At 43.1% G+C, this 21267-nt stretch overlaps 1 protein-coding gene across 1 annotated transcript; it reads right to left on the bottom strand.

Annotated features, from left to right (window-relative positions):
• Positions 1 to 291: 291 nt before the first annotated feature.
• LOC105734440 (RRP15-like protein) lies at positions 292 to 1604 on the bottom strand. The gene has a single exon (XM_064364288.1). It carries the CDS (start codon positions 1593 to 1595, stop codon positions 723 to 725), a length of 873 nt encoding a protein of 290 aa, XP_064220358.1. The 5' UTR covers positions 1596 to 1604; the 3' UTR covers positions 292 to 722.
• Between the last annotated feature and the right edge of the window lie 19663 nt (positions 1605 to 21267).

Genomic DNA, 21267 nt, shown 5'->3' with positions numbered 1-21267 from the left:
TATTTGGGAGGGAAAAAAAGGTGACAGACTAAAATATGTCAAACATGCTTCCTACGAAATTTTGTCTCATTGAGTAAGTTATGCATGAGAATTTCCACCTCTGTAAAGCTCTCATGCAAAAACAGCCTAACACTTAAATCTGTCATAATTTATATTAAACAAAAGGAAATAAAAGTTGAACTCTGTGGTTTCTTAAATCACAGCTTCCAGATTATATAAAACTAAACTACTACTAAAAATTCAAAAAACTATAATTTTAAATTTTATTATATAGGTTTTCTCAATAACTTCCCAATACAAACCAAAAAACACCAATCATTCCCAAAAACTACAGATACATAGTTGGGTCTAGAAGTTCAAAGGCAGAGAACTATTAACTTGAAAGAGTTTAATTATGAATTGGTACTGTATTTCTGAAAACATTGGTGATACTGAAATAACACACCAATAGACAGGACCAATATGATCCTGGCAAAATGCTTATCTCACTGGTCAAGCAGTAATATTTCCTTTTACAAATGTTCTGAGGAACAATGCTTAAAATTATACCAGGGTTTAAAATATAATTTTAATAAAGTATGTATAAAGTGTACATGAAAAGGGGAAATATGAAATCAGGCAAAAGTCTTTTGACTTTTGGTATCCTTATAATTCTCCAATTATCAGGGGATGAAATATTTTTCTAGAAAAAATAAAATGATTATTTTATTTCCTATGGTGCTTTATGTATCAGAGTCACTTGCAGATTCTGGTCTGCTGTCATCTGGCCCATCACTTTCCTTGTCCCAGTCTTTCATAGATGCTCCCATCATGAAATCATCACGTAGGATCGTCCAACCTGGGCCCTCTCCTGATTTCGCTTCAGTCTGTTTGGCTTTTGGTTTCTTCTTGCTTGAGGTAGTCTCATTTGTACTTTCATCCATTCCTCTCAAAACACTGATAAAATCTTTCTTGGAAACAGTTGATATCAACTTAGTTCGCTTTCTAATAGAGATTCCAGCTTCTTTTTCCTTCTCATCAACGTTCTTTTGATGTTTCTGAACAGCATTAAATAATTGCACCACACCTCTCGTTGCAATTCTCTGAAGATTTCTCTCTGTCTCCTTGTGTTGGACAACGTCTGGTTTTATCCTGCACATCATTTCCCACTCCATCCTCTTATCACGCTGTTTTATTTTCTCTAGCCTTTCTTGCTTTAACTTTTCTTTTTCCTTTTCCAGCTTCTTATTTTTGACCAGAATAGTAGGTTTACTTTCAGGAGTTTTCTTGTTGAGGACTTTAGCCATGGCACCTGCCCAGCCCATATTGGTCCCAATATTTGATTCTGCGTCATCTTCATTTTCTTCATCACAGGGCTCAGCATCACCCTCACCGTCAGTTTCTATTGCTTCCTCATCAGAATAAAAGTAGTCATATTCTGATCCACAGCTTCCTATTATAGATCCTCCTACTACAGAACCTTCACTATCGGAAGCGTCTGTGCCCTCCTCTTCCAGCACCGACTCTACGGCTCCGGCCATTTTCATCATCTTCTTTGGGGTCTTTTTCAGATTTTCCTCCGCACTCACACGTGAGTCCGGAACGCCGGCTGCCATTTTTCTGCGCCGGAAGTGTTTAGGTCCAGTTTAGAGAACTTTAAAGAAAATTTAGTTGGAAGAATTTTTAAGACATCCCCTAGGGGTTAGGTAAATGGTACATGAACTCAGGAAGAGGTCTGCATCAGAGACATTTTGGGAGTTAAAACATGAGGATAAAAGTGCTTGTTCGCTGAAGATGGACCTTTGCAAACTTATGAATAGGGGAGGAAGAGAAGCCCCTTAAGGAGTGAAGGAAAATGATAGGAGAGGTTATGAGACGAGCTGGGAAAGATGTGAGAAAAATCCATGGACAAGGAATTCAATTTTTATTTTCCCTTGTTCATGGATTTCTCTTATTTGTATTTTTACAAATATAAATTAAAAAGGAGTGTTAATTTCACATGCAAGTATGAGCAGAAGCGTTAGGTAAATGACAGGTGGCCCATGTCAATTCTTTTTCGCATGACAGGGCTTCACCGGCAGTTGTGAAAAGAGCATTATCAGTGCAGCGGAAGGGGCAGAAGCCTGACTGAGGCAGGCTGAGGACAGAGTCAGCAGAAGTGGCTCACATAAAAATGATCACACACAGTCACCCAAGATTCAAGACTGAATAAGCAGAGGCTTCTGTCAGCCCCTCTGGTGAGCTAAGTGGCAGCTGGAAGAGATTGGTAAAATTCATATTCATTTTGCTGTTTGTTCATAATCTACTTTCACTGAATGAATAAAATCCCATTGTTAATAAACAGAAGTAGCTCCCTCGAGATATAAACTTTGGTGTGGAAAAGTTAGCTTATATAAGAAAAGCAACAGCCATCTGCTGAAATTAGAACTAGCAGAGAAGAAATGGCCTTGCCAGGCACAGTGAAACACAAGTAGATCACGAATCAAAGAACTAAAAGTATTATGAGGGCAGGCACGAGGTCCTACCTTCATAACATAATCCACAGGTTAGGGTGGTGGGTGATAGGATAGTCTCTGCTGCCTTTTCCAAATGGACAAACCTCTTAGACACCCACCCTCCCTGAATAATTAAATTAGCACCAGTTTTAAGTGTACCTAGAGAGCAAAAATGAGACAGGTGAACAGCAACAGACAATTCCAGGACTTAGATTCCAAACATGCAGAACCTATGGCTTGTAGTAGTATTATATTTGAAATAATTGATTTCCTGTACATTTTCATGAATAATTTTCTTTGTGTTTTATATTAATCTTTCTGGTAAAAAATAAAATAAATATTTTCCAAGAAGGTCCCCCAGGCTGATGGCAGGGGCTGCATTGATGGGCTCCTGCTGTGTTTCCCTGTGGCTTCACTGAAGGCCCACCACCTGCCTCTACTTCTACATTATGATGACAACCTGTTTAGTGGGTCTGTGCTTTGGAGACACTGGCAACCTTGATCCCCATTTGATTTGCAGAGCCCTGTGTGCAGGTCCTATGGGCTATACTCCTGTAGGCCTGCATTCAGGTTTAGATAACTCTCCTTGGGTTCAAACCCCAAAGGAAGGGCTTGGGGAAGCCACAATCCTATTCTTGCTCCAGACTTTCCTGCCACTGCCCCATACTTGTCTCTGTACCCACAGCAGCTAAGCTGGCATCTCCTCTTGGGACACCTGATGTGTTTCGTAAGCTACAAAGATCAAATGTGAGCACTAGCACCAACTTTCGGGAAGCAAAGCCAAAAGCCCATGTCCCTTTTGTTATGTGCTCAGTGCCATAAAACCTAGCCGTCTGTGTGCTGTATTGTCAGAAAACACCACTGTTTCCAATTAAAATACAGGAAGAGAAGTAATAACACATAAATTTCCTGCCAACCATTGGGGACAACTAGATAGAAGAGAAACAATAAAATGTGAATACAATGACAACCAGTATGTAGACACCCAGATGCCTTTCTGGTTGAGAAGTCTGGCTTGGCGGTTGAAGTTGAAGGAGTCTAAGAAATGCCACCCCAAAATATGACGCTTTGGTGTGCCGATTGCATTGAACTGAGGGCACGTGGGGACAGTGGATGCAGACAGAGGCTTTTTCTGAGCTCCCCTTAGCTGCCTAAAGACCATCCTCCAAATGGAACTCAATCATTCTGAATCCCCTTTGCAGGAATCTCATCCAACAGGGAAGATTAACCGGAATCACACAAGAGAGCCTGGAGGTAGACACCACACCTAGACAGAAACCACCTATTCTCCTGAGGGCTGCTCCAGACAACCTTTATTACCTGGGAGACTTTTATCTGCATAACAAGAGGACCTTTATTCACCACACATTTTCTCCCACCACCCTTCCATAACTTGTGGCCACCACCTCCCAGAAGCCCCAAGCCCCCATTCCTTTCTGTATCTCAGGATGCTATGTAAGCTTCAGTCATCTGCCCCTTCTTCAAGTCTCATATTTTGTAAGATCCCCATGCATGCATAGGTAATTAAATATGGCTTTTCTCCTGTTCATCAGTCTTACATTAATTTAATTCATAGCCCAGCCAAGGAACCTAGAAGGCTGTAGGAAAGCCATTTATCACTCCCCTACAGAAGTAGGGTTAGTCATATATTCCTGGGGCCTTCAGGAATCAGTTCTCATCTTTGAGGCTGGCTCCTCCATTTTCTTTCAAAAAACTTTTTTTTTTTATTTTTAATTTTTATGGACACATAACAGTTGTACAGGCTAGGCATGGTGGCTCACATCTGTAATCCCAGCACTTTGGTAGGCCAAGGCAGGAGGATTACTTGAGGCCAGGAGTTTAAGACCAGCTTGCACAGCATAGTGAAACCCCGTCTCTACAAAAAATATATAAAACATCAGCCAGGTGTGGTGGCATGTACCTGTGGTCCCAGCTACTTGGGAGGCTGATGTGGGAAGATCACTTGACATGGGAGGCTGACATGGGTTGGGGGTCAGGGTTGTAGTGAGCTGTGATCACGCCACTTCACTCCAGCCAGGGTGGGTGACAGAGTGAGATCTTGTCTCAAAAAAATAGTTGTACATATTATGGTGTTGTATTACTCTATTCTCACACTGCTATAAGGAAATACCCAAGAGTGGGTAATTTATAAAGGAAAGAGGCTTAATTGACTCACAGTTCTGCATGGTGGGGAGGCCTCAGGAAACTTACAATCATGACAAGTGGAAGAAGGCACCTTCTTCACAAGGTGGCAGGAGAGAGAGAAGTAAGCAAAGGCGGGTAGAGCCCCTTGTAAAACCATCAGCTCTCATGAAAACCAACTCGATATCATGAGAACAGCATGGGGAAAACCGCCCGCCATGATCCAATCACCTCCCTCCCTATGTAATCACACGGGGATTATAATTCGATGTACGATTTGGGTGGGGACACAGAGCCAATCCATATGGGGTACATGTGATATTTCGATAGAAGCAAACAATGTGTAATGATCAAACCTGGGTAACTGGGATATCCACCTCCACAAGCATTTATCATTTGTGTTGGGAACATTCTAAACCTACTCTTCTAGCTATTTTGAAATATACAATAGATTATTGATAACCATAGTAGCCCTATTGTGCTACCAAACACCAGACCTTATTTCTTCTATCTAATCCCCTTTTTATCTTCCCCTCTCTATTACCTCTGGTAACTGCCATTCTACTCTCTACTTCCATGAGGTCGATTATTTTAGCTCTATATATGAGTTATAACATAAGACATTTGTCTTTCTATGCTGGGCCTGTTTCACTTAACATAATGTCTTCCAGTTCCATCCATGTTGTTGCAAGTAACAGTATTTCATTCTGTTTTATGGTAGAATAATACACCGTTGTGTGTATATACCACCTTTTCTTTATTCATTCATCTGTTGATAGACACTTAGGTTGATTCCATATCTTGGCTTGTAAATAGTGCTGCAATAAATGTGGGGGTGCAGATATCTCATTGATATACTGATTTCCTTTCTTTCTTTCTCTTTTTTGAGATAGGGTCTTGCTTTGTCATCCAGGCAGGAGTGCAGTGGCATGATCATGGCTCACTATAGTCTTAAGCTGCCATGCTCAAGTGATCCTCCCACCTCAGCCTCCCAAGTAGCTGGGAGTACTGGTGTATGCCACCACACCAGGCTTATTTAAAAAATTTTTGTAGAGACAGGGTCTTGCCATATTGCCTAGACTGGTCTTGAACTCTTGGACTCAAGTGATTCTCCTGCCTTGGCCTCCCAAAGTGCTAGAATTACAGGCATGAGCCACCATGCCCAGCCCTTTCTTTTGAATATATACCCAGAAGGATGATTGCTAGATCATATAGTAGTTCTATTTTTAGTTTTTTGAACAACCCTCCATACTGTTTTCCATAGTGGATATACTAATTTATATTCCCACCAACAGTGTATGAGCATTCCCCTTTTTCTGCATCCTTGACAGCGTTTGCCATTTTTTTTGTTTGTTTGTTTGTTTGTTTAACAATAACCATTTTAACTGGGATATCTCATTGTGGTTTTGATTTGCATTTCTCTAACGATTAGTGATGTGGAGCATTTTTTCATATACCTATTAGCCATTTTTATATCTTCTTTTGAGAAATGTCTGTTCAGATCTTTTGCCTATTTTTTAATCAGATTATTTATTTTTGTTGTTGTTGTTGTTACTGAGTTGTTTGGGTTCCTCTGTAAGGAAGAAAGAGGAATGAAATCAATGTGGGTCTGCAAGGTTCTTTGGCTGTATTATAAATGCTTTATTTCGGCCAGGCACAGTGGCTGACACCTGGAATTGCAGCAGTTTGGGAGGCGGAGGTGGGAGGATTGCTTGAGCTCAGGAGTTTGAGACCAGCCTGGGCAACATCGCAAGACCTTATCTCTATTCTTTTTTAAAAAATAAATAAAATAAAAAAGAGGTGCTTTATTTCTTGAGTTGAGTGGGTAATACTACCTGGTTGTGTGTTGTATTAATGTTTTTTGTTTTTTGTGGGGTTTTTTTGGCAGAGTCTGGGGTGCAGTAGCCTGATCATAGCTCACTGCAGGCTTGAACTCCTGGGCTCAAGTAATCCTTTTGCATCAAACTCCCAGGTAGCTGGGACTAGAGGCACATACCACAATACCTGGCTAATTTTTTAATTTTTTGTACAGACAACGTCTCTCAATGTTGCCCAGACTGATCTTGAACTTCTGGCCTCAAGCAATCCACCTGTCTCAGCCTCCCAAAATTCTGGGCCAACAGAAGTGAGCCACTGTGCCTGGCCTGTTGTATTAATCTTTATACCTTTTTGTATTTATTAAATATTACAAAACAAATTTTAAAATAAATGACATTTATTAACATGTAGTTTGTAGTTTTCCTCTTTTATTTCAGAATTAATAAAAACTTTTTCCAAGCTGTATTAGTTTCTTGTTGCTGTGTAACAAATTACCAAAAATGTGGTGGCACACAAATTTGTTATCTTGGAATTCTGGTCCCTTCCTCTATCTTTAGAACCAGCAGCAGCATCTGGAAATCTCTCTGTGTCCTCTGCTTCTGTCGTCACGCTAACTCTGAATCTGACCCTCTTGTCTTCCGCTTAAAAGGACCCTTTTGATTACACTGGGCTCACGCAGATAATCCAGGATAATCTTCCCACTTCTCAAGATCCTTAACTTAATCACTTCTACCAAATCCCTTTGCCATGTAAGGTAACATATTCACAGGTTTGAGGGATTAGGACATGCACATTTTTGCAGGGGCATTTTTCTGCCTGCCACATAGGCCTTAAAACACTTTTGTAGACCCTAGTGCTGTGCCTATTGTGTGGAGTGGAAAAACCCCTGCCCTACTTAGAAAATATCTGCTTTGGTTTCCCTGCCCTGGTAGAAACCCAGATGGCCACGAAGCAGCCAAGAGCTTAGCCCTGGAGGTGCGGGTCGGGGGATGGGGGAGAGAAAATCACAGAGGCTGGAAATTCCCAAGCTGGAGAATGGATCCACCACTACCAAGAGTGGTTCTGAATGAGAACAGTTAGGTCTCAAAATTCCTCAGAGCAGCCAGACGGATCACTCTAACACAGAAATCCGATCAGTCACTCTCCTGTGTAAAACCCCTTTATGGTTTCCCCTTGGCTTTAGAATAAGGAACGAAGTCCTTCAAGTGGTCCTAGAAGAGGGTTTCTCAACCTCAGCACTACTAACATTTGGGGCTGGGAAATGCTTTATCGTCAGGGGCTGTCCCCTGCATTGTAGGATGTTTAGCGGCATCCCTGGAGCACTCCCTAACACACTTGTGACAACCTTGCCAAATGTCCCTGGAGTACAAAACTGCCCTCCATTAGGAACCTCTGCCCTAGGTGGTCTCACAGGATCCAGCCCTGTCCATCTTCCCAGGCTCATCTGCTCCCCAGGGGTCCCCAGCCTGTGCTTTCTTCTTTAGCCACCTAAAGGACATCTCTTAACTGGACACCACGGTTGCTCCTGCCTCAGGATTTCTGCATACAGTCCTCTTCCTGGGCTGCCCCTCCCTACCTCTTTTCACCTGATAAACTCCTGTGTCTCAGTGTAAAGGTTTCCTGCTCAGGCCCCTGCCTTATCTGGCCTCCAGAGCGCTACACTGTATCCTGTGGCAGCCCCACTTCTCTGCCACATGCTGCTTCCTGCTGCCTCTATGACAGGGACAGTGACTATCTGGTCTTCCCATAGTGCTAGTGAGTAGCAGCTAATTGCTCCTTATTATCTCATGATTGGCAGATACTGTCTCCTACCCCACATCTGTCCCATATTAGATGCTCAGAACCAGAATCAGATGTGAAGCCAAGTAAGTCCCCAAGGAAGAAGAGCTGAGATTACTCGTCTGCTTCTTGTTGTGTCTGGACTGTGTGCTGGCCCCACTGAAGGTTAAACAGTAACTTGGGCTGTGATCTTAAAAAGGCTCTATGTGAAGGCAGTCGGCCTAGGGTTCCTAGAATCCTTTGCCCCAGGAATCCTTTGCCCCAGGGCTCCCATTAAATTATGCCTTCCCTGGGAGGGGCCGGTACCATGGGCCTGGCACCAGCCACCAAGTATCTGGGACAGGAGCCACACAGTGGTCACCCTGCAGACAAGGACAGCCCAGTGGGGAGAAGCCAGCGCTCTTAACCAAGAGACGTTGCTTGAGGTCAGGAGTTCAAGACCGGCCTGGGCAACTCCTATGGTTTGGATTTGTGTCCTTCATGTCAGGTTGTAATCCCCAATCCTTCCCAGTCTCTAGGAGGGGCCTGGTGGAAGGTGGTGGGATCATGGGGTGGATTTCCCCCTTGCTTGTCCCGATAGTGAGTGAGTCCTCATGAGATCTGGCTGTTTAAAGAGTGTTAGCACTTCCTCCTCTCTCTCTTCCTCCTGCTCTGGCCATGGAAGGCATGCCTGCTTCCCCTTCGTCTTTTATTTTTGAAATAAAAGTCTCAAAAAAGATTTGAAATAAAAGTTTCCTCCTCATTGAAAGTTTCCTGAGGAACTGCAAGCCAATTAAAACTCTTTTCTTTATAAATTACCCAGTCTCAGGTACTCAGGTATTTTTTTCTTTTCTTCTTTTCTTTTTCTTTCTTTTTTTTTTTTTTGAGATGTTGTTTTGCTCTTTTTGCCCAGTCTGGAGTGCAGTGGTGCAATCTCGGCTCACCACAACCTCGGCCTCCCTGGTTCAAGTGATTCTTCTGCCTCAGCCTCCTGAGTAGATGGGATTACAGGTGCCCGCCACCACGCCTGGCTAATTTTTGTATTTTGTATTTTGTTTCGCCCTGTTGGTCAGGCTGGTCTCAAACTCCTGACCTCGTGATCCACCTACCTCGGCTTCCCAAAGTGCTGGGGTTACAGGCATGAGCCACCACGCCCAGCCTAAGGTATTTCTTTATAGCAGCATGAGGATGGACTAATACAGCAACATAGCAAGACCCCTGATGAAATACCCTCTTGTCCACCCCACCTGGCAAGGTAAATAACATACCACTGAAACTCAGCCCTGACCTCACCAAATAATCAATACATCCCTGATTAAAAATTTGTGACAGAGACTCTGAAATGGAATCCTGTGAACACCACTGAAAGGACAGAGCCCAGCTGCTGGTTGGCAGCAGCCAGAATGTCCCAGGACAGGAAGCCCGTCCTGACTCCTTCTGTGCTTGCATTCAGTTGTCCCCTCCTCTCCCACACAGCCTCCCAGAGCAATCCCCATATTCTCGCTAAGCTGCTATTCTGTGAGTTGGGTTTCCCAACTTTGGCCAACATGTTGACAAATACATTCTTTGTATTATTATTTATTTAATATGTTCCTTTAAGTACATATACCTCTTTCCATAATAAAAATACTTCTTTTCTGCCGGGCGTGGTGGCTCACATCTGTAATCCTAGCACTTTTGAAGGCTGAGGCAGGTGGATTACTTGTGGTCAGGAGTTCAAGACCAGCCTGGCCAACATGGTGAAACCCTGTCTCTACTGAAAATACAAAAATTAACTGAGCATGGTGACGCACATCTGTAATCCCAGCTCCTCAGGAGGTTAAGGCACAAGAATCGCTTGAACTCAAGAGGCAGAGGTTGCAGTGAGCCAAGATCACACCACTGTACTCTAGCCTGGGCAAAAGAGCCAGACTCTGTCTCAAAATAATAACAAATAAAAATACTTTTTTTTCTGATTATGTAACTCAATGTATGCTCATTATAAAAAATGCAAACAGATGAAAGATCCAAGATGGCTGATTAGGAACAGCTCAGGATTGCAGCTCCCAGTGAAAGTGCAGAGGGTGAGTGGATACGGCATTTCCAGATGGATTTTTATTGCCCACAGACCAGGAGATTCCCAGGTGGAGGAGCCCCACGGGTCGCTAGCGCGGCTGTTTTGGCTGGCACAGCAGTTCTCCGTACAAAATACACTGGTCTGTGTGCCCTTTTAAATGCCAATTGGAGCTCTGGGAAGGCAGAGTCACCCATTCATCTGATTAATAAGGACTGAAACAGGGAGCCAGGCCAGGAGATTCCCAGGCAAAAAAGCGCGACGAATTTCAGCGCTGCTGTTTCAGCCAGCGCAGTGGGTTGCCACACGGGAAATCACACAGATCCCGGCACCTTTTCAACAGGCGACTGGAATGCCTGGGAGAGAATCGACCGTTCAACTGAAAAAAAAAGGCTCTGGGCAGGGAACCAGATGATCAGGCTTGGCTAGTCCCACCCCCACAAAAAATAAAAAAAACAGCAATTGGAAACACTCTGGGTTGAGAGTTTCATAGCAAGCATAGATGAACGTGGGACAGTCCAGCTGTGTGGGGGAGGGGTGTCCACCATTACTGAGGCACTCCACTACTACGGAGGTAGTCCGCCATTGCTGAGGCAGTCTGCCATTGCCGAGGCAACCCGCCATTACAGAGAGAGTCCGCCATTACAGAGGTGTGCCACCATTGCTGAGGCAGTTCTAACTACACCCATATAAACAGGACTGCAGGGAAGTTCACACGGCAGCTGGGCAGAGCCCACAGCAGCTCAGCAAAGCCTCTGCAGGCAGACAGTGACTAGGCTGCCTCCTTGCTGGGCAGGGCAGCCCTGAAAAAAAAGGCAGCAGCACAACAGAAACTCATAAATAAAGCCCTAATTCCCCGGGACAGAGCAACTGAGAAAAAAAAGGGGTTTATGAGTTCTGCTGCAGCAGACTTAAGCATACCTGCCTAGCAGCTCTGAATGAACAACGGAGCTCACAGCTCAGCACTTGAGCTCCTATAAAGGACAGACTGTCTCCTCAAGCAGCTCCCTGACCCCCATATATCCAAAGAGTCGCCTCATAAAGGAGAGCTCAGACTGACATCTGGCGGGTATCCTTCTGGGACAAAGATAGCAGCAGAAGAAACTGGTAGCAACCCTTACTGTTCTGCAGCTGCTGCAGGTGATCCCCAGGCAAGCAGGACCTGGAGTGGACCTCAGCAGTCCTACAGCAGAGGGACCAGACTGTTAGAAGGAAAAATAAGAAACAGAAATAACTTCATCATCAACAAACAGGACATCCACTCAGAGACCCAATCTGAAAGTCAGCAACTACAAAGACGACAGGTGGATAAATCCAAAAAGATGGGAAGAAACAGGAGCAAAAAGGATGAAAACACCCGAAACCAGAACACCTCTCCTCCTACAAAGGATCAGAACTCCTCACCAGCAAGGGAACAAGGCTGGATGGAGAATGAGTGTGATGAAATGACAGAATCAGGCTTCAGAAGGTGGGTAATAAGAAACTTCTGTGAGCTAAAAGAACATGTTCTAACCCAATGCAAAGAAACTAAGAATGTTGAAAAAAGATTTGACAAAATGCTAACAAGAATGGACAACTTAGAGAGGAACATAAGTGAATTGATGTAGCTGAAAAACACAACACAAGAACTTCACGAACCATGCACAAATTTCAATAGCCAGATTGACCAAGCAGAAGAAAGGATATCAGAGGTTGAAGATCAACTCAATGAAATAAAACGAGAAGGCAAGATTAGAGAAAAAAGGGTAAAAAGGAATGAACAAAGTCTCCAAGAAATATGGGACTATGTGAAAAGACCTAATCTATGTTTGATAGGTGTACCTGAATGTAACGAAGAGAACAAATACAAGCTGGAAAATACTCTTCAGGATATTATCCAGGAAAACTTCCCCAACCTAGCAAGGCAGGCCAATATTCAAGTCCAGGAAATACAGAGAACACCACAAAGATATTCCTCAAGAAGAGCAACCCCAAGGCACATAGTCATCAGATTCACCAGTGTTGAAATGAAGAAGAAAATGCTGAGGGCAGCCAGAGAGAAAGGTCGGGTTACCCACAAAGGGAAGCCCATCAGACTAACAGCAGACCTCTCAGCAAAAACCCTACAAGCCAGAAGAGAGTGGGGGCTGATATTCAACATCCTTAAAGAAAAGAACTTTCAACCCAGAATTTCATATCCAGCCAAACTAAGCTTCATAAGTGAAGGAAAAATAAAATCCTTTGCGAACAAGCAAGTACTCAGAGATTCCATCACCACCAGGTCTGCTTTACAAAAGAGCTCCTGAAAGAGGCACTACACATAGAAAGTAACAACCAGTACTAGCCACCCCAAAAACATACCAAATGGTAAAGAGTATCAACACAATGAATAATCTGCATCAACTTATGGGCAAAACAGCCAGCTAGCATCAAGATGGCAGTATCAAATTCACACATAACAATATTAATCCTAAATGTAAATGGACTAAATGCCCCAATCAAAAGACACAGACTGGCAAACTGGATAAAAAGCCAAAACCTATCGGTGTGCTGTATCCAGGAAACCCATCTCACTTGCAAGGATACACAAAGGCTCAAAATAAAGGGATGGAGGAAGATTTACCAAGCAAATGGAGAGCAAAAAAAAGCAGGAGTTGCAATTCTCATCTCTGATAAAATAGACTTTAAAGCAACAAAGATCAAAAGAGACAAAGAAGGACATTACATAATGGTAAAAGGATCAATGCAGCAAGAAGAGCTAACAATCCTAAATATATACGCACCCAATACAGGAGCACCCAGATACATAAGGAAAGTTCTTAATGACTTACAAAGAGACTTAGACTCCCACACAATAATAGTGGGAGACTTTAACACCCCATTGTCAATATTAGACAGATCAACGAGACAGAAAATAACAAGGATATCCAGGACTTGAACTCAGACCTGGAACAAGCAAACCTAATAGACATTTACAGAACTCTCCAGCCCAAATCCACAGAATATACATTCTTCTCAGCACCACATCACACCTACTCTAAAATTGACCACATAATTGGAAGTAAATCACTCCTCAGCAAATGCAAAAGAACGGAAATCATAACAAACAGTGTCTCAGACCACAGTGCAATCAAGTTAGAACTCAGGATTCAGAAACTAAAACTCAGAACTGCACAGCTTCATGGAAACTGAACAACTGGCTCTTGAATGTTGACTGGATAAACAATGAAATGAAAGCAGAAATAAAAACGTTCTTTGAAACCAACAAGAACGAAGACACAACATACCAGAATCTCTGGGACACATTTAAAGCAGTCTCTAGAAGAAAATATATGGCAATAAGTGCCCACATGAGAAGCAAGGAGAGATCTAAAATGGACACCCTATCATCAAAATTGAAAGAGCTAGAGGAGCAAGATCAAAAAAACTCAAAACCTAGCAGAAGACAAGAAATAACTAAGATCAGAAGAGAACTGAAGGAGATAGAGACATAAAAAAAACTTCAAAAAAATCAATAAATCCAGGAGCTAGTTTTTCAAAAAGATCAACAAAATAAACCACTAGCCAGATTAATAAAAAAGAAAAGAGAGAATAACCAAATAGATGCAATAAAAAACGATAAACGGGATATCACCACAGATTCCACAGAAATTCAAACCATCATCAGAGATTATTATAAACAGCTCTATGCACATAAACTAGTAAACCTGGAAGAAATGGATAAATTCCTGGACACTTGCCTCCTCCCAAGCCTAAACCAGGAAGAAGTCGAAACCCTGAATAGACCAATAACAAGGTCTGAAGTTGAGGCAGCAATTAACAGCCTACCACCCAAAAAAAGCCCAGGTCCAGATGGGTTCACAGCAGAATTCTACCAGACATACAAAGAGGAGCTGGTATCATTCCTTCTGAAACTATTCCAAATAATCCAAAAAGAGGGAATCCTTCCCAAATCATTTTATGAGACCAACATCATTCTGATACCAAAACCCGGCAGAGAATCAACAAGAAAAGAAAACTACAGGCCAATATCCATGATGAACATAGATGCAAAAATCTTCAATAAAATACTGGCAAGCTGATTGCAACAGCACATCAAAAAGCTTATCCACCATGATCAAGTAGGATTCATCCCAGTGATGCAAGGCTGGTTCAACATACGCAAGTCTATAAACGTAATCCACCACATAAACAGAACCAAAGACAAAAACCACATGATTATCTCAATTGATGCAGAGAAGGCCTTTGACAAAATTCAACAGCCCTTTATGCTAAAAACCCTCGATAAACTAGGTATTGATGGAACGTATCTCAAAATAATAAAAGCTATTTACAACAAACCAACAGCCAATATCATACTGAATGGGCAAAAACAGGAAGCATTCCCTTTGAAATCTGGCACTAGACAAGGATGCCCTCTCTCACCACTCCTATTCAATATAGTACTGGAAGTTCTAGCCAGAGCAATCAGGCAAGAAAAAGAAATAAAGGGTATTCAAATAGGAAAGGATGAAGTCAAATTGTCTCTATTTGCAGACGACATGATTGTATATCTAGAAGACCCCATCGTCTCAGCCCAAACTCTCCTGAAACTGATAAGCAACTTCAGCAAAGTCTCAGGATACAAAATCAATGTGCAAAAATCACAAGCATTCCTATACACCAATAACAGACTTAAAGAGAGCCAAATCAAGAACGAACTGCCATTCACAATTGCTACAAAGAGAATCAAATACCTAGGAATACAACTAACAAGGAATGTAAAGGACCTCTTCAAGGAGAACTACAAACCACTGCTCAAGGAAATAAGAGAGGACACAAACAGATGGAGAAACATTCCATGTTCATGGTTAGGAAGAATCAATATTGTGAAAATGGCCATACTCCCCAAAGTAATTTACAGATTCAATGCTATCCCCATCAAGCTACCAATGACCTTCTTCACAGAACTGGAAAAAAACACCTTAAACTTCATATGGAACCAAAAGAGAGCCCGCATAGCCAAGTCAATTCTAAGCAAAAAGAACAAATTGGGAGGCATCACACTACTGGACTTCAAATTATACTACAAGGCGACAGTAATCAAAACAGCATGATACTGGTACCAAAACAGAGATATAGACCAATGGAACAGAACAGAGGCCTCAGAGGCAACACAACATATCTACAACCATCTGATCTTTGACAAACCTGACAAAAACAAGCAATGGGGAAAGGAGTCCCTGTTTAATAAATGGTGTTGGGAAAACTGGCTAGCCATGTGCAGAAAGCAGAAACTGGACCCCTTCCTGACACCTTACACTAAAATTGACTCCAGATGGATTAAAGACTTAAACACAAGACCTAACACCATCAAAATCCTAGAAGAAAATCTAGGCAAAACCATTCAGGACATAGGCATAGGCAAGGACTTCATAACCAAAACACCAAAAGCATTGGCAACAAAAACAAAAATAGACCAGTGGGACCTAATCAAACTCCACAGCCTCTACACGGCAAAAGAAACAGTCATTAGAGTGAATCGGTAACCAACAGAATGGGAAAAAAATTTTGCAGTTTACCCATCTGACAAAGGGCTGATATCCAGAATCTACAAAGAACTAAAACAGATTTACAAGAAAAAAACAAACAAGCCCATTCAAAAGTGGGCAAAGGATATGAACAGACACTTTACAAAGGAAGACATACATGAGGCCAACAAACATATGAGAAAATGCTCATCATCACTGGTCATTAGAGAAATGCAAATCAAAACTACATTGAGATACCACCTCATGCCAGTTAGAACGGCGATCATTAAAAAATCTAGAGACAACAGATGCTGGAGAGGATGTGGAGAAATAGGAACACTTTTACACTGTTGGTGGGAGTGTAAATTAGTTCAACCATTGTGGAAGAGAGTGTGGCGATTCCTCAAGGACCTAGAAATAGAAATTCCATTTGACCCAGCAATCCCATTACTGGGTATATATCCAAAGGATTATAAATCGTTCTACTATAAGGACACATGCACACGAATGTTCATTGCAGCATAGTTTCAATAGCAAAGACCTGGAACCAACCGAAATGCCCATCGATGATAGACTGGACAGGGAAAATGTGGCACATATACACCATGGAATATTATGCAGTCATCAAAAACGATGAGTTCGTGTCCTTTGTAGGGACATGGATGAACCTGGAAACCATCATTCTTAGCAAACTGACACAAGAGCAGAAAATCAAACACCGTATGTTCTCACTCATAGGTGGATGTTGAACAATGAGAACACATGGACACAGGGATGGGAGCACTACACACTGGGGTCTGTCGGGGGGAAATAGGGGAGGGATAGCAGGGGATATGGAGTTGGGGGGAGATAGCATGGGAAGAAATGCCAGATATAGGTGAAGGGGAGGAAGGCACCAAATCACACTGCCATGTGTGTACCTATGCAACAACCTTGCATGTTCTTCACATGTACCCCAAAAACTAAAATGCAATAAAAAAATGCAAACAATGCAAAAAAGCATAAGGAAGACAAAAACCACCTGAAATCTCATCACCCCGGGAAAGCCACCAGCAACATTTTGGTGTCCTCCTTTCCTACATGTCTTTATCCAAATACACACATAAATGTGATTTGAGACACATAAGGCATACTTTTTTTTCGCAAATAAATGTATTCAAAAGCAAATGCTCTGTTGGCAGCATTAATAGCAAACTGCCATCACTTGCAACAATAGAAGGTAACCCCCACAAAACAAATACAACAAAAACAAAATGATGTGGCCAGGCGCAGTGGCTCACACTTGCAATCCCAGTAACTTGAGAGGCCAAGGTGGGCAGAGCACTTGAGGTCAGGAGTTCAAGACCAGCCTGGCCAACATGGCAAAACCCCGTTTCTACTAAAAAATTCAAAAATTAGCCAGGCGTGGTAGTTGGCTCCTATATTCCCAGCTATTTGGGAGGCTAAGGCAGAAGAATTGTTTGAACCCAGGAGGCAGAGGTTGCAATGAGCCAAGATTGCGTCATTGCACTCCAGCCTGGGCAACAGAGTGAGATTCCATCTCAAAAAACAAAACAAAATAATTGACTAAATATCTTATCAGATACCATAACTCACCAAGGTTCCCAAGCCTGAGGCCCAGTCTCTAGGGGATAACAAGGGAAGATTAGCAAGTGTTGTCGGGGAGGGGGCTTTATAGGTTCGTTTTCTCCCAGATGCAATTAGAAGGATTAAAAGAGAATGAGAAGAAATTTTTTCTCTACTTCTACTGCTATCTGAGTCCACATCTGTGTAGTAGGTTAAACTTTCTGGGGTGCTCTGTAAGCACCTTCCATATTCTATGGAGAAGGTGGGGGGCAGAACCACAAATATGGGCACTCCAGGATTCATTCCTGACAGTGCAGAGGGGAGAGGCTGTATAAGCACCAGCATCCTGTCCCCAGAAGCCTCAGAGAACTGTAAAGCCTCAAACAGCATCTCTCAGGCACAAGGTCCCTGACCCTCACCCTAGCTGCCCTGGTCCCAGGCACCCCTCCTAACACCTCCAGAGCTGATAGCAAATTCCAGGGTTCCTTTTCCTCCTCCTTCACAAAGCCTCTTCTATATCAGGAACCAACATTCCTAAGCAGGAGACACAAAGTCTTGTGTATGTCGGGGACTGTCAATGACAAGAGGCGCCTTCCCGCCTTGTACTGGATTCCTAGGAGGGGAGAGCAAGAGCCAGGCCAGACATGCAGGGGGAGGCAAGCGAGGTGCCCGGGGTGCAACACTGAAGCTGGTGTTCACTCTTTGATGCTGGCCATGACCTTGCACAACCCTGAGAATCGGTGTGAGAATTGGTGCTTTGCTTGTCTCACCCTGGGCAGCAGAGTCGACCTGTGAACCATTCAACACATGGTGCCAGGACAACTGGGTATCCCCGTGGAAAAAGATAAAATTGCATCCTTACCTATGCCATACACAAAAATAAATTCAATTGTGGGTCAAAGACATAAAGGTAAAGGAAATCATCAAAACTTTTAGAAAACATAGAATAGGTTTATGATTTAAGTGTAGAGAATTCCTAAAAAGACATCAAAGAACAAACCATAAGTAAAAATGTTGATGTAATACCAGTACTTTGAGAGGCTGAGGCACAAGGATCACTTGAGCCCAGGAGTTCAAGACAAGCCTGGGCAACATAGCAAGACTTAAATTAGCCTGGGCGAGGGGGCTCATGCCTGTAATCCCAGCACTTTGCGAGGCCAAGGCAAGCGGATCACAAGGTCAAGAGATCGAGACCATCCTGGCCAACATGGTAAAACCCCGTCTCAACCAAAAATAAAAAAATTAGCTGGGTATGTTGGCGCGTGCCCATAATCCCAGCCACTTGGGAGGCTGAGGCACAAGAATTGCTTGAATCCAGGAGGCGGAGGTTGCAGTGAGCCAAAATCAGTGCACTGGAGTGCCACTGCACTCCAGCCTGGCAACTGAGTGAGACTCTGCCTCAAAAAATAAATAAATAAATAAATAAATAAATAAATAAATAAAATAATAATAAATGAGCTGGGCATAGTGGCATATACCTGTAGGCCCAACTACTCCAGAGGCTGAGATGGGAGGACTGCTTGAGCCTGGGAGGTTGAAGCTACAGTGAGCCATGATTGTGCCACTGCACTCTAGCCTGTGCGACAGAGAGAGATCTCATCTCAAAAACATAAAACAAATTAATAAAAATTAAACAATGTTACAGTTATCTGTGACTATTTTTCTAAAGCCACCTTAATAACTCAAGGGCAAAGACAAACTAGGAAAGTACATTTACACTGCAAATAACTGACAAAAGTTGAGTATCAGAATTTGTAGGGGGGATAAAGAAAACGTTTAAATATATATAAAGAAAAATGGGCTGGGTTCAGGGGCTCACTCTTGTGATCCCAGCACTTCAGGAGGCCAAGGCAGGAGGATCACATGAGTTCAGGAGTTTGAAACCAGCCTGGGTAATATAGTGAAAGCCTCTACAAAATTTAAAAACAGAAAAAAAAAAAGATGAAACAAGAAACTCACAGAAGAGAAAACATAAATATCCTATATATATACAAAAAGACATTCAACTGCACTACTAACCAAGAAAATGCAAGTTCAAATTAGCGCAATGACATGCCAGTTCGTAACCATATGATTGGCAAAAGTGTAGAGGTCTGACAATGCCAAGTGACAGTGAGATTATGAGGAAATAAGGACTCTCTTAGCTTGCTAGTGGGACTGTGAATTAGGACAGCTCCTTAGGGAGGCAGCCTGCTACTGTCCAGGAAGCGCAAAAGGTGTGTACGCATGTGGTCACTACTTAGCTGGCTTCTTTTCCATCCTCGATTCTTCTGAAAGGTCACTTCTCACTTCATCTTTCTAAGGCTCAGCTCTGAGCACATCCTTTTCCCTCTTTAGATCCCTTCAATAGCTCCCTATTGCCTATAAAGAAGTGCTAAATTTTTTTTTTGAGACGGAGTCTTGCTCTTGTTACCCAGGCTGGACGATCTTGTCTCACTGCAACCTCTGTCTCCTGGTTCAAGCGATTCTTCTGCCTCAGCCTCCCAAGTAACCAGGATTACAGGCATGTGCCACCATACCTGGCTAATTTTTTTGTATTTTTAGTAGAGACGGGGTTTTTCCATGTTGGTCAGGCTGGTCTTGAACTCCCGACCTCAGGTGATTTGCCCGCCTTGGTCTCCCAAAGTGCTGGGATTACAGGTGTGAGCCACCGTGCCCTGCCATGCTAAACTCTTTAATGGGACACTTTAGGCTTCTGTAATGTAACCACGACCCTCGTTTTGGTGTATATACCCACTGCCCTATGTTCTTACAGCTCTGCCTGTAAAACTAACAGTATAGACTGAAAATTCTCTTAAATCTTTACCTGCAAGGAATGTTAATAAGAGAGAAGAGGAGCTGGGGGTAATCTACTTTAACACCTTATTATGTTACAGAAGAGAATGCTGAGGCCCAAGGAGACTGAACGCTTTACTCAAGGCCATGCAGCAAAATAGGGACCAGAGACGCCCAACTTTTCTGATCCCAGATGAGGGCTCTTACCATCACATCTCTTTCTGGGATGAAGTATCTCAGAACCAGCTCTGGGGGTGTAGAGAGTCAAGCAAATTGTGTCTAATTGACACAGCCCAGGAGTGACAGCCACTGTTTGTCACAAAGCAAAAATATCTCAAGATGCTGGAGCAGGAAAGTACTTCCTGTGCCCACAGCCCACTGGTCTTAAAGCACCACGTCCCTGAACAGGGATGCCCTTGTGTTCACCTTGTCAACAGGGAGCAGCCAGATCTCTCTTTTGCTGTAATTGGGTTAGTCTTGTGGATTTGCCTCCCTCTCCGTTGTCAAAAGAGATTATGCAGAAATGTACTGCTGCACTGACCACAGTTCAGGTGCAGGCTGAGGCTGAAGCAGGAGGGAATTTTCACATTCGTTAATCACCCTAAGTACCTGATTGCTGCCAGCTGCGCGGCTTTCTCTCTGCTGCAGTCACTTCTGCTCCAACAAGAGCTAAGAGGTTTCCCCATAAACTGCAGTATCCTCAAGAAGGTCCTGAAGCTGGTGAGGTTCTGTATTCACCTTGCCTGTATCCCCATGCCTGAAGGGTGCATGACATTAAACAGCAAATTAAAAACCACTGTGACATGGGAGACCACAGAAAAAAGGAAAGAGCTTTTCTCCTGTTTTTTGAATAAGGGGCCCTGCATTTTCATTTTGCACTGCACCCCGCAAATTACAAAAGTGGCCCTGACCCCAGGCCACCAGTTTCTAAACTCTAGTGAGTGAGAAGGGGAACATTCGTTTTCTTACAACCCCAGGGGAGCTGCTCTGGTTGAGGCCCGCACTGACCCAGGGTGGGGACCCCGGAAGCCCAACTGTGAGGCCCTGCATTGGCACCTGACGGCATCTGTGGACTCAAGACTGTGAAGACGTCTGACAGTCCACTGTCAGAACCCAGAGGTTCTCCACTTCAGCAAGCAAAAAAGTACCGTGAGAGCATGTCAGAAATGCAAACTCTGCCAGGAGCGGTGGC

The sequence above is a fragment of the Aotus nancymaae genome, unplaced genomic scaffold, assembly GCF_030222135.1.
Source record: "Aotus nancymaae isolate 86718 unplaced genomic scaffold, 86718_ANA_hifiasm-v0.15.2.pri h1tg000057l, whole genome shotgun sequence".
Taxonomy (NCBI): Eukaryota; Metazoa; Chordata; class Mammalia; order Primates; family Aotidae; genus Aotus; species Aotus nancymaae.
This window is presented reverse-complemented; position numbering and strand designations above follow the sequence as displayed.